This window comes from Diabrotica virgifera, chromosome 7 (assembly GCF_917563875.1).
Source record: "Diabrotica virgifera virgifera chromosome 7, PGI_DIABVI_V3a".
Taxonomy (NCBI): domain Eukaryota; kingdom Metazoa; phylum Arthropoda; class Insecta; order Coleoptera; family Chrysomelidae; genus Diabrotica; species Diabrotica virgifera.
In genome coordinates this window covers 223,097,392-223,112,200 of record NC_065449.1, presented here as the reverse complement: position 1 = coordinate 223,112,200, position 14,809 = coordinate 223,097,392, and the positions used below count along the sequence as shown (strand labels likewise).

The 14,809-nt window shown below is 34.0% G+C and overlaps 1 protein-coding gene across 1 annotated transcript in view; it reads left to right on the top strand.

Moving 5' to 3' along the window:
- Nucleotides 1–14,809, top strand: part of LOC114324256 (microfibril-associated glycoprotein 4-like) — a 42,991-nt gene that overhangs the window by 13,983 nt on the left and 14,199 nt on the right. Inside the window, exon 4 of the mRNA XM_028272053.2 lies at nt 10,213–10,434. Coding sequence (XP_028127854.2) covers nt 10,213–10,434 — 222 coding nt within the window. The remainder of the gene's footprint in view (nt 1–10,212; nt 10,435–14,809) is intronic.

The following is a 14,809-nucleotide window of genomic DNA, read 5'->3' as shown; positions in this document are numbered from 1 at the left end:
ATAATATCTTGGTGGTTAGCATGTATATTGCACTTGAGTATAACCTATAATTTTTTTAACCGTAGTCAAAATTTCAATATCTTTGCATTATTTTATCAGGTTATATTCATTTTAGCTAAGCACTGATGATGACTGGTAAACTAGTCGAATACTAGTTATGTGATTTTGATGTTGCCCTTTTGAGGGATTTTAAATATACCTTTTATACAGGATTTTACTGTTTTTAATAGCAGTCTGATTTTTGCATGAGAGTTTAATGAAAGGGTAACAAATCAATTGAAAGTTCTGTCGGACAAAATACATCTGACGTTTTCGTAGTCTGACCGTTCCAAATTTTTAACCTGTTCCACAATTAAAACTGCCCCTGTTCCAGTGTTCCCATATATCAAAGTTTTTCCGACTAGACACCCTTAAGCTATTAACAAATTTTCAGCTTGTTATCAATCAAGTTTTCTTTGGTACGCGGGATCGAGACCTACAAATTTCATGATAAAATTCCTTTTAGTTTTGTCAGTATTTGTAGTTAGGATCCTAAAACCTACAATTGGCTGTCCCGAGATACATCTCGGGCCAGCGTTAGGAGCTGGAGTACAAATACTGAAAAAACTAAAAGTTCGAATTTGGTCATGAAATTGGGTATGTGGGGTTATAATATTTGGAACAACCTTTCCAAATAACTTTTTCCGACATCTCTGACGCGAAGCAAAATATCGAAAATTCACCCTGTGGATTCGCAGTAGGCCGCGTTTAAAATTTAAATTTCAGTTGACTATCTTAAAAAATGTAAACCATCAACATTTAAAATCTGTATGATAGCTGAAATATAGGGGTGTCTTCATCTTAAATGCGACACACTGTATGACGTTTGCATCTATATAAGCATGGAATTTCCTTTCAAATATATAAGTACATAACTAATAGCAATGTGAACGAAAAATAGATATTTTGAAGGGGAGAGGGGGGGAGATAGCATGCCTAAATCTCTGCGAACGTCACTTAAACAAAATTAGAATTAATAGTAAAAAAATTATAACATTTGAAAATTTTACCGTAGGTAACAAATTTTGCGGCCCTTAGTAATAGAGCAAAAACTTTTTGTGGCCCTTACCACAAAAAGTTTGCCCAACCCTGTTCTAGATCGATACATTGTTGCTTAAGCCATTCATTTTTTGCTATTTTTATCTTTGCTTTTATTTGCCTGTTAATGTTTTTATACATATTGCTGCCATCTGGGTCATTCTTGTGTCGTCGTCGTTTATCCATTAGTAATAGTACTTCTTATGTCATCCATTTTTGCTTCTTGTTCTTTGGTTTGTACCCCAAGTCGCTTTTTATGATGTCTGTTACAGCACTTGTAATCGTATCCCATGTTGGTGTAAGATCTTCGGTAATGTTTGTCGTCAATATTTGAATTTGTGTGTTTATTTTATTACTTATTTCTGCTTGTATCATTGGATCTTTCAGTTTATCCAATGCGATCTGTTGTTGAGTTTCAGGCTTGTTTTTGCATGAAAGAGCGATCTTTATGACGGCCACTAATAGTACATGGTCAGAAGGCACATCTGCTCCAGGATATGTGCAAGCTCTTTTGACAGTTGTGCTGAATCTACCGTTGATGAGAATGAAGTCTATCTGATTTCTTATTATGTTCTGAGCTCTATCGGCTGGAGATTTCCAAGTATAAAGGCGACGGGGGTGGAGTTGGAACCATGTGTTGGTAACTCTCATGTTTTCTTCCTGACAAAATTGTACAAGCCGGTCACCCCTTTCGTTCCTTGTTCCAAGACCATAAGGTCCAACTACGTCTTCAAAGCTGCCTTTCCCTATTTTGGAATGAAAATCTCCCATAATTATATTAACATCATGTTTCTTTGTCAATTTAAGAAATTCTTTGATTTCACTATAAAAGTTTTCCACCTCTTCATCTGCTGCATCTACAGTTGGTGCATAGACCTCTATGATGTTGAGATTATTTGGCTTCACTTCAAGTTTTACCAAGGCTGTGCGGTCGGAATATGGTACAAACTCTGTGACAGCTCTCATAAATTTTTTACTTATCATAATCCCGACGCCTTTTCTATGATCGCGGTCGTCATTGCCTGAGTAAAAGAATGTTCCGCTCTCTGTGGTGCATTTACCGGATCCAGGCCACCAGATTTCTGAGATCCCCAGGATATCTAGATCAATTCTGCACATTTCTTGAGTTAGGTTAGCCAGCTTCCCGGCTTCAAATAATCTGCGTGTATTCCAGGTGCCTATCTTTAATGTATTTCTTAAGTTTGCTCGTACATTTGTAACATTCAAGACCGTTCCCCCCGGAGATCCGATTGGGGAACCATTTATACCTCCGGATATTTTTGAGTTGAATATATTCATGTGATTCTCTTGGGAAAAATAATGAAGGTGTTATCCCGTTGACTTCCTTCGTGCCACTTCCAGGCTTAGTTTTCAGCCGCCCACTATGGAACAGACGCCGTTTGCAACCGCCCATTCTGGGTACAGACGTTGCTATTTTCACCATATCTGGCTACCCTCACTTAGTTTAGCCTGCAGACCAATGCAGTTGCCCAGGGTGTGGCACGTGGAGCCATAAGTGAGAGTTGGGTGTCTTATGAGGACCAGTTATCAAGAACCATCTCCCGTCTATGACGCTCGATGTGGTCGTTCCGATTAAAGGTACTACCTCTATAGCACAACCCTACACCCATAACCCCCACCACGGTAACTCAGAAACCAAGAGTTTTTCAGAATTTAAAAAAAATGTCAATTTGTATGGAGGACGGGACGAATTTTCATGCAAAATTCGTCCCCTCTTCCCTGCCCCGCATCAGCCACCCAGTTTTTTTAATAGCAAGTGTAGTGAAACGGCTCATCAATTGAAAGGTATTTATTTTATATACAGAGCCCTCTATTTTTTTTTATTTGCGGAATAACCTTACAGATAATTTTGGATTAAACTAATTTATAATAAATTTGTTAAGTCCAAAATTATCTTCCAACTTAATACGTAAATTAAAAAAAAATAGATCGTCGTTTAGAGAAAAAAATTACCTTGATGTGCCACTCGACCAGACTTTCTAAAAAAAAACTGGTGGTCGATGCAGGACAGTAGGGGGTTACATTTGAGGGCATGAATTTTGCAGGAAAATTCGTCCCCTGCCATTGAAAATTGACGTATTTTTTTAAATTTTGAAGAAGCTCTTGGTTTCTGTATTTCTGAGGGGGTCAAATTTTCGTTGGAACAAACAATAGGTATTATTATCAAGTCATTTACAACCGTGCATTTCAGTAATTAATACGCTTATTGGAATAGACTTCGTGCCAAGCAAAAGTATTCCTATAACAGGAATATTCTAATAACCGATCATATGTGCATAGTAAACACATTTTGGAGATATTCCTTTAACAGGTATTCTAATAAGCGGGTTCGACTCTACTCTATACAGTGATGGGCGAGCTAATATCCGGCAAAATAACTACTGTCACAGTTCACAGTGACAGTTTTGTCATACTCTTCTGATACGTCTAAAGGTGGGAAACTATGTAATGTGTTGTTAATTTATACGTTTATAACGATAATTTTCACCTCCACTAGTTGCGTCTCTTTTTGTTTCGCAATGTATTATGTTTTCCATATTTAGCGTTATTTTGCAGGTATTATTAGTGCGCTCATCACTGTATATGATTTGGTATTGCATTTAAAAAGAAAACACTAAATATTCAAAATGTAGTGGTCGGGAGTTTTACTTATGCGAGGATTGTGGCATGTTGGGATTTTGGCGTGTCGGGATTTTGGGTGCCACTGATAACTTTCACAGCAATAAGACATAAACTGTTGAAGAGAGAGAAAAAGGTGCTTTTGAAATATTTGGAATTCAAATAAAGTTAGTAAATTTAAACAGGATTTGAAGCACCAGTTTAAGAGGCAACATCAGCGCGTGGAAAACACGTTCTAAGATTGCAACTTTAATCTTGAATATTTTGTCGAAATATTTGACACACGTATTCGTAATAGAGTCGGCCTCCGATAACCCGGAAGTCCCGCTAACCCGGACCGATTTCCATCAGACAAAACCAATATTTTTTCAGTTTGACTGAGTTTTTTACCAAGAAATAAACAATACTGTATACAACTGTAAGTAATTTTTTCTACGAGCGTGCAAAAATGTGTACTTTCGCGCACGCATTTTAGTTTAGAAAGTTTCACTTTTCCGCACGCGTGTTAATTTTCCGCACGCGCGTTACTTTTCCTCACGCGGTTTTTACTTTTCCGCACGCGTGTTAATTTAGATATGTTAATATGGCCTTAAAGTAATTATAATACATGCAATAAACTAATATTTAAATATTATTTACTAATTGATTTCAAATATATCTTATTGTGTTCCTGTTTTAATGAAATTAACGCGACAATTCGATGAAATAAAATTATTTTGACATAATATTCGAAAGTCAAATCGGTAGACAATAACAGTCGTTTTGAATCATCGTCATGGAAACCAAGATCGTCGTCATGCTAACTAATTATATTGAAAGTTTGGTTTTGACAACCTTGTCAAAGAATTAATTTGTGTATGTATTTTCATATTAATTAAATTAATTGATTAAGATTGGGTAATTTTTTAAAGACTCTTAGAAAAAATATTGTTCCTAACTCTTGCAGAAAGTCTCTTTTCCGCACTCGACTGCTTGCCGAACTCCCGCTTTGCGTCGTTCGGCAAAATGCAGTGGCGTGCGGAAAATAATGGCTTTCTGCCAGTGGCGTAGCGTGAGTGTCGGCCGCCCGGGGCGGAAAACAATTTTGCCGCCCTCTTATTTAGGTATTTTAATTTATTGTATAACATTACACACATTAATTTATTATAGAGAACTTTTCGGCGAGAACAGTCATAATTATTTTGTATTATACAGATTGGATTTTACATAAAAAAAGTTTATCTAAGTTTTACAATTACGTTTATTAATACAAAAATTATTCTTTTCCTTTAACCAATTAGATACATTGATGTAACTTAGTTACCTATCACTTAAGATTAGGTACACCGTGACGATCGACAAAATTAAATAAAATCAATTTTTAATTATAACTAAAACGGTACTGTTAGATTTTTATTTTTATTAAAAAGTAACATGAGTATTTGTTAGAATTAAAAACAAAACTTCCGTCTTCAATTAAAAATTTATACGTCTACTTTTTTTAAGAGCAAAGTCTTTTATTGCACCATCAATGTCTACCGCACCACACACCTTTTGCTCAATAAACAAAATAGCCAAATTAGTTATTCTTAGACTACTCATTGTCGATCTTAAATATTTTTAATTATTTTCAATTTTGAAAAACTTCTCTCATAGCAGCTGGAATTGCTTATAGCAACTGTGAAAAATATTCGGAACAATATTAAAATATTTGATAGAGTATCTTCCAACTTGGATTTAACAATAAATTTAAATAATTAAAGTGAGTCTGCATTAATAAATTTCGTTACCTGTAGCAGCAACGAAAGTCCGCAGTCGAAGTTTTTCCAGCTTGAAACCCTGCTCATCAATTTCATCGGATGCGTAGTCTAGATTACATTCAGTGTTGTCTGGATCTAATAATTAGATAAAAGAACTTATTCGTTAAATTCTGTTGCTGTTGAAAATGCTCACGAATTGCTACAATAACTCTATCTAACGAAGAAAACACCTTTTGTCTCAACTCATTTTTCCGTCATCGAAAATTAGCTTTCTTGTTATGCGCCTCCGAGGTTTTATGGAAATTCAAAGTATTTCACATATATTTTTGCATAACCTACAGCGCTATTTGCCCATTTCTCGCTTTTCTCTGTCAATATCATCCTCAAAGCATTTACTTTCTGAGCGCACAATCTTATGTCAAGTCCCCTTGTTTGTAAATATTTTTGTGCATCATTCACTTCATGTAGCACCGGTTGCGACAGGCCTAAAAAACAAATAAAGGAAAAGCACTGCATCGAAACTAGTAAAGCACCTGCATCTGTCCTAGTGTTTAAGCTTTCACCTGCCTCTGTCAGTTTTTCCAAAGTGACGAGAATGTTTTTGTAATGATGTCATGTCACATTTACGGCATTACCTCTTGCACTCCACCGCGTGTCTTGCATCCTTCTTTGGCCTGTAGCTGCTATCAAAACTTCCCAACGATGTGTCGGCGAGAAAAAAAAAAGAATAGCAAGGTTCTAAAATGCCGAAAAACGTTGTGCTGATTGTTAGTCATAAACGGGGAATTCCCACAAGTCAGTATAGACTTATAGACGTTGTTGCCAGTGGCTACAAAATATCATTCAAAGAAAAAGAATTCCCCGAATTCGTCACAAAATAAGTAATGAAAAATTCCGTGCTCCTTTCAATCAGTCCGAATTTGTAGTTGCGATAAAAATATAAAATGATTCAAATATTTACAAAATATTTTTATTATTTATTGTTAAATTTTGCCGCCCCCTAAAAAGTTCCGCCCGGGGTGGGCCGCCCCTGCCGCCCCACTACGCTACGCCACTGGTTTCTGAACTTGTTAGGAAAATAACTATAAATGTACTGTGCATCTGTATTTCATGTTTTTGCAATTATAATGTGTATTTGTTTATTATTTACATGTATTTTATTAATTTTTGCCATATTCTCCGGTCAAACCGGATTTGCGATAACCCGGATCAGCCGCGGTCCCGATTAATCCGACTTATCGAGGTTTCACTGTATAGTAAAGAATGGCGGTATTGAGCCCAATTTGAGAAATAGGTTAGTATGTGAAAATTGCTCTATAATTAAATAAAATATTAAAAAAGAGCCTGTACCGCCATTAAAAAGAACCAAAAAATAAACGTTCTTCAAATAAACTTTTTTATCCCACGCTAAATTTTGTTTTACATTTAGTCCAGGGCGCATCTGTTTTGAGACGGACGTTGAGAGGTGACTCATATTTTTTTGCACAAATTGCTTGAAATTTACTCATATAATAATAATTGAGTTATCCTCCCACTCAAGAAGGTCCGGAACATTGTTTAAATAATCAAAATGTCAATAATGTTTTTCTTCGTTTTTTGATTATAACTTTCAAAATATTCACTTCCGAGAAAAGTTGCACTAACATAAAAGTTGCGTAATTAAATTTCCTACAATATTGGCTTGGCTAAGAATTTTAAAAATTGTCACCCTTGTTGCAAAATAGCAATAATTGCGAAAAAAAGACCATAAAAAACAAGTATTCGCATTTTTCGCTTTTCAACCATTTATGCTACACATAGGATCTTCATATTTTACCCAGAAAAACTTTATGACATAGTAGAAGAATACTGTATATTTCATATTGAATAGATTTTGCAAAATAAGTTTTGCAATCCAGCTTTCGCTAAATAATTCATTTTTTCAAAATGTTGCAGGACTTAAAATGAAGCAGATAGCAAGTTTTTTTACATAGCGGAATTTTACATTTTACATAGAGGAATAGAGTACCTTTAAGAATAATTACCACGGCGTCAGGAATTTTTTTAAATAACCAATAATTTTTGGTGCTATGCGCAGGACAGCGGTGTTTGATTCACACAAGTTGATTTCCACCAAAATGTTTGCCAATCTTTATCTAATATATTATTTTCTTACTCTATATTTTGTTGTATTTTAATATTTTAATTCCACAAAAATCAAACTAATTTGAATTTGTTTGTGAAAAATATTGTTTAAACAATTGCATATGTTTAAAAATAATAAACTTTTATTCTCTAAACTAAAATATATGAACAAAGAAACTTTTGCTAAAAAAAGTGTTATTTCAAAGGACAGAGTATGTTGTTTTTATTTTGCAATAAACAAATTTATTTATTTATAACAAAATGTACTGGAAATTAAAATTTATCAATCATTATCAAAGGTCATTTGAATGTCCAATCAGAGCAAACTATCAGCTATCCTGCGCGTAGCACCAAAAATTAATGTTTATTTAAAAAAAATCCTGGACCATATAGAACAATTTGGTGTTGGAGGAAAACTTTTACTTTGGATGTCTAGGTTGGGCGTTTTTTGGACCAATTACAATATACTACCTCCGTAATTTTGGAACCGTTCATTTTAGAAGGATTATGCATAGGACCTTTTATATTTCAAATTTAATGTGGAACATTTTTGTATAGAAGGTGGTTCATGCTAAACCGCATAGTTTTAGAATTATTGACGAAAAACGTAAAAAACTACGAATTTACCGATTTCTCCCCCCGCTCCCCCCAAACCCGACGCTCAAAATGGTGTGACTTTTTTCTGAACATTATGTGGACCATATTATAGAACAATTTGGTGTTGGAGGATAACTTTCACTTTGGATGTCTGGGTTATGCCATTATTTGGATCAATTTTATCATACTATCGCTTATAACTTTAACACTATTAACTTTTGAGAAAAATATCAAAAAACTTATTTTATTTAAAATGTCCCAAAGAATCTAGAAAAAATATTTTTTGGAGGAAAATAGGAGATTTTTGAAAATAGTGCGCGCCGCACCGACAAAAAACCGGATGGACAGGCATAATTAACAATTAAAAAACTACGGTCTCAATTGAAGTTAGACTCGATCACTTTTCGGAATCTTGAAAAGGAATATTTAAACTTTAATCAAAGTTATTGGCATTGGTTTTTAAGCCTCGAAAATGCGTATGTCGCATTTTTTAGATTTTAAATCGCATATAACTCGAAAACTGTCAATTTTTGAGAAAATCACAAGATACCTTTCTGATTTAGAATGACCCAAAAAATCTAAAAATATATTTTTTGGAGCAATAAAAGGTGATCTTACGTATTTGTTTAAAAAAATTGTTTAAGCAATTTCTGCCCAAAAACTCCGTCCGAAACCCTTCAGATTTGTTTAAAGGGGACATTTTTGAATATGAATCCGCAGAGAAACCGAATTAGAAATGTTTTTCAGACGGGAGCGGTCTCACCACATGGACATTATGTAACATATTTCACAGAATTAACATGGTGTTTCCTATCTTGTTTAAAATTGATGGGCTATGGTAACCAACAGTGGAAGCAAAAAAATATTACTTCTTCGATCTTTACTTTATGATATATAGGGTGACCCAAAAGTAGGGGAACGGTCAAATATTTCGCGAACTAAATATCATATCGAAAAACTAAAAAATACGTTTTCAATAATTTTTAAAAATCTATTTAATGACATCAAACACGATCCCCCACTCCATTCCCTAGAGGTGGGGTGGGGGGTAACTTTGAAATATTAAATGGAAACCTAAAGTTTTTATTTTAGATTTGGATTCCTTATGTAAAAGTAAGTAACTTTTATTCGAGACATTTTTTCGAATTACGGATAGATGGAGCTGTAATCGGAAAAAACAATTTATTGTGATACCATAGGTAAATTATAAAAACGGTCTAATATCTCGAGAAATACACTTCCAAATGAAAAATCAAAAAAATACATATTTAATATTTTTCAAAAACCTATCGAATAGCGCTTAACATGACCTTCCACCTCACCCCCACAACTTGGTGAGGGGGGTTACTTTAAAATCTTAAATGGCGACCTCCATGTTTTATTGTAGATTTGAATTCGTCATGAAAAACTAAGCAACATTTATTCGAAACATTTTTTGGAATAGTTGATAGATGGAGCTACTAAAACAAATCTAAAAAATGTTTCGAATAAATCTTGCTTAATTTTTCATAACAAATAAAAATGTGGAATAAAAAATGGAGGTTGCTATTTAAGATTTTAAAGTTACGCCCACCCCACCTCTAGGGGGTTGGGTGGAGGATCATGTTTAGTAGTATTCGATAGGATTTTGGAAACATATTAAATACGTATTTTTTGACTTTTTATTTAGAAGTGCATTTTTCGAGAAGTTAGACCGTCTCTATAATTTACCTATGGTGTCACGATAAATGATTTTTTCCGATTATAGCGCCATCTTTCCATAATTCGAAAAAATGTCTCGAATAAAAGTTACTCATTTTACATAATAAATTCAAATCTGCAATAAAAACTGGGGCTTTCCGTTTAAGATTTTAAACTTGTCCCCCACCCCACCTCCAGGGGGTGGGGTGGGGGATAGTGTTTGATGCCATTGGATAGATTTTTAAAAATGATTGAAAACGTGTTTTTTTCAGTTTTTCGATCCGATGTTTAGTTTGCGAAATATTCGACCGTTCCGCTACTTTTGGGACACCTTGTATAATCTTTTCAATTCAAGGTAACAATCATTCTGGAATATACGTCATCAAACCCAGAACAAGCAGTAAACCATATTCTGTTCTTTGTGATATGGAATCAAGAGGCGGAGGTTGGACTTACATTCAGAATAGATTTGATGGATCCCAGGATTTCTATCTGCCATGGAGAGACTACAAGTTTGGTTTTGGAGATCTGGATGGTGAATTCTGGATGGGATTGGAAAATATTTATCATATGACAGGTAAAACGTTCATAAATTTTTTTCTTTCTCCTCTATTGGGACCGTGCAAACTCGTAGAAGCGACACCTGGTTTCACAGCTCGGCAACATTTATAGTACTTTTAATTATATTGGCCAATTATATTAGTCCTGGTTACTGGATAATTTTTAAGGCCATAGCCCAAAAAAGAATAAGAAGAAAAGGGAAGATTGAGGTTGTTATTAAAACGTAAACATTGTACTACAAGCAAAATACCATTAATTAAATTAACTTTAATAATTTCATATCATATCAATATTGTAGAGCAACGTTTTTATAATTTTTATTTATAACACATCATTTGCGAAACCCCATTTTCTTCAATGACAGTAGATATGAAATATCTACTGTCATTGAAGAAAATGGGGTTTCGCAAATGATGCGTTATAGATCAGATTAGATTAGATTTAATCAGATTAGATGAATCCGAGATGAAAATAATAAAATACTAATTCACGAATAGGATGTCAAAAAGAGATGGAGAAAGTATTTTGACAGTTTATTAAATGAAGAATTTGACAGACAGCCTGTGGAGTTAACGGAGACAGTAACAGCAATGGTTACCAGAATAACAAACGAGGAAGTGGCTCAAGCGCTTCAAAAAGTAAAGAAAGGAAAAGCAGTCGGACCAGATGATATTTCTGGGGAAGTATGAAGAGCATTGGGAGAGACAGGAATAAGTGGGCTAGCAGGTCTATTTAATAGAATTATGAAAGTTGGACAAATGCCAGACGAATGAAGAAGCAGTATATTAGTACCTGTCTACAAAAACAAGGGAGACATACAACAATGCACAAACTACAGGGCTATAAAACTAGTTAGCCACGCCATGAAAATATGGGACGTGAAGAAACCGAAATATCCGATAATCAATTTGGCTTTATGCAGGGCAGATCAACAACAGATGCAATTTTCATTGTGAGGCAACTGATGGAAAAATACAGGAATAAAAAGACCAACGCTCATATGGTATTCATTGATGTTGAGAAAGCATATGATGGAGTTCCTCGAGAGATTCTCTGGTGGGCACTCAATAAGAAAGGAGTCCCTGGCGAATATGTAAAGATTATGAGAGAGATGTATGAGGGAGTAACGACTAGTGTTAGAACAGGTGTGGGAAAGACTGATCAATTTCAGGTGAAAGTAGGATTGCACAAAGGCTCGGTGCTTAGTCCTTATTTATTCTCATTAGTTTTGGACCAGATAACAGCGAAACTACAGGGTAGTATTCCATGGTGCCTAATGTATGCTGATGATGCAGTGTTAATAGGAAATAGTGAAAGAGACTTAGAACAAAAACTGGAACAGTGGAGACCAGCTCTGGAGGAAAAAGGTTTAAAACTTAGTAGGACAAAAACAGAGTATTTGGAATGTTCATTTAAAGATGGAGTTACTACAAATAAAATGGTATCTTTGGGTGGTGAAATGATTGTGAGAAGCAATAGTTTTAAGTACCTAGGATCGGTATTACAGAGTAATGGAGAAATATATTGAGATGCATGCAGTAGAATTAGGGATGGATGGATGAAGTGGAAAGAAGCGAGTGGTGTGTTGTGTGACAGAAAAATTCCAATAAAGCTGAAGGGAAAATTCTATAAAACAGCCATAAGACCGGTTATGATGCACGGAACTGAATGTTGGGCAGTGAAAATGAAAGAGGAACAACGAATGCATGTGGCGAAATGAGAATGCTTAGATGGATGAGTGGAGTGACAAAGAAGGATAAAATTAGAAATGAGTATATTAGGGGAAGTCTAGGTGTGGCACCAATTGATGCCAAAATGAGAGAGCGTAGGTTAAGATGGTTTGGGCATGTTCAACGTCGAGACGTTAATTACCCAATACGAAGAATAGCTGAAGTGCAGAGTCCTGAAAGGAGTAGGAAAGGAAGACCAAAGAAGACCTGGGGGGAGACGATAAGGCAGGACATGTTTTTTTTTATTTGTGACTTTAGCACTTAGCTATTTAGCCAGATACAACTTGATAATAATTAATACTAATACAAAAAAAACTATTAAACCTAATACAAATTATTAAAAAGAAAAACATATTATTCTAATTTACTTAATACTAAATAAAAAAGTGTCTATCTATACCTACTATTGCAAACAGGTCATAATAGTCAAAAGAAAAAAAAACCTCTTAAAAATTCCTACAAGATATTACTATAAATAGGGAAAAGGAGGAAAAATAAACAATTGGGTAAAAAAAAGGTTAACGAGATTGGATAAGATTGATTACAGACATAAATTTGTACTATGTATAAATTTGATTAGACAATCATATACTTTTTTGTCATTAGTAGCCAATAGGTTATTTATTTGGTACGGAGGAAATATTTGCAGCATTTGCAAGCTGCTTAAAAGAATTCCTGAATGCTGAATATATTTGAAACAGTTAAAAAAGATATGATTAAGATCTCCTTGTTCAGGTAAAGATAAGGCAGGACATGTTGGTAAAGGGGATTAACATTGATATGACCCAAGATAGAATTGTGTGGAGAAATGCAATTAGGGAAGCCGACCCCGCATAGGGATAAGGCAAAGAGAATGATGATGACAGTAGATATGAAATATACGTCAATTTGACAATTTCAATTAACAATATGATTTTTTTAAGAAATATGTGTATGTTAAGAAAGTTGCAAGATCTTTCCGCTATACGCGCACGATCGTTTCTCGCATCCCCTCCAAATACTTGCACACAGCGAATACCCCTTACAAGTTTTATTAAAAACCATGATTGCAGTGAATTATTTTTCCTATACTCCTTTTTATTTATAAAGGCCTTTTTATTTATACATAAAGATATAAATTTGTTTATATTATAATACTGGTTATAAATTTTTAAATACCCTATATTTAAAAATGTGACAACATGTGAAAACTTATAAATATTGCTGTGATGGATAGTGCGGCAGATTCGTGCAAATATTATAAGAATTGCACATTTAATGATACAAGCATATAATTTGGTCCACATATACTGCACATATAAAGGTACAAATTTAGATATGAGGCCATCTCAGATTTTGCCTTTTACAAAAATGGCGGTAATTCAAAATGGGCGAGTATAAATATGTGACTAATAGCATGATATCTTTTGAATGAAAAGTCCTATCTCAACCAAATTTTTGCTACATAGGTTCATTTTGTGATTTATAAGATCAATATCGTGAACTGGAAGAATCGGTTTACCAGAAGTTATGTTTTATCTGGTTTCTTATGTAAAACTATTTTATATTATGTAAATAATTTATTTTTAATTTTTTCACCCTGTGTATATTAATTTTTCAAAATTGTAATACCACCACCATTGAAAAGAGCGTAAGAATATATTTTAGGAAATATTTTGAACTTTTTAGTTATGGTAATTACCATTTAATAAATGCATAACCTATGTTCACATGTACCTATGTGTGGTAGATTCGTGCAAATATTATAAGAATTATTGTGCATTTAATGGTAGAAGCATATAATTTAGACCACATATACTACACACAAAAGTTTAAATTTAGATATGAGACCATCTCAGATTTTGCCTTTTACAAAAATGGCGAACATTCAAAGTGGCGGCTGTAGATATTGATATGTGACTAAGAGCACGATAACTTTTGAACTAAAAGTCCGATTTCAGCCAAATTTGGCACCAAGGTTCTTTTTTTGACGAGTAAGATCTAGGTTTTGAACCGGAAGAATGAGATTACCAGAAATTGCGTTTTTATTGTTTTTTCTGTAAAAATATGGTGTTTTTTTTTTTCAATTCTTCCACCCTGCATTAATTAATTTTTTAAAAAGGTAATACCGCCATTGAAAGGAGTATAAAAATATTTTCTAGGAAAGACTTTGAACTTTTTAGTTATGTAATTTCCTTTTAATAAATGCATAACGTATCTTCACATGTAGCTATGTGCGGCAGATTCATTTTGAATGCCTGCCATTTTTGTAAAAGACCAAATATGAGATGGCCTCATATCTAAATTTGAATCTTTATATGTGTAGTGTATGTTGTCCAAATTATATGCCTTTAGCATTAAGTGCACAATAATTCTTATATTATTTGCACGAATCTGCCCCACATAGGTTCATAGGTACATGTGAAGTACGTTATGCATTTATTAATTGGTAATTAACATAACTAAAGAGTTCAAAATATTTGCTAAAAAATATATTACGCTCTTTTCAACGCCGGTATTACCTTTTTGAAAAATTACTGTATAGAGGGTGAAAGAATTGGTAAAAAAACAACATGTTCTTACAGAAAAATTAGGAAAAATACAACTTCTGGTAAATTAATTCTTTCAGTTCAAGACCTTACACATCAAAAGAAGAACCTAGTATACCAAATTTGGTTGAAA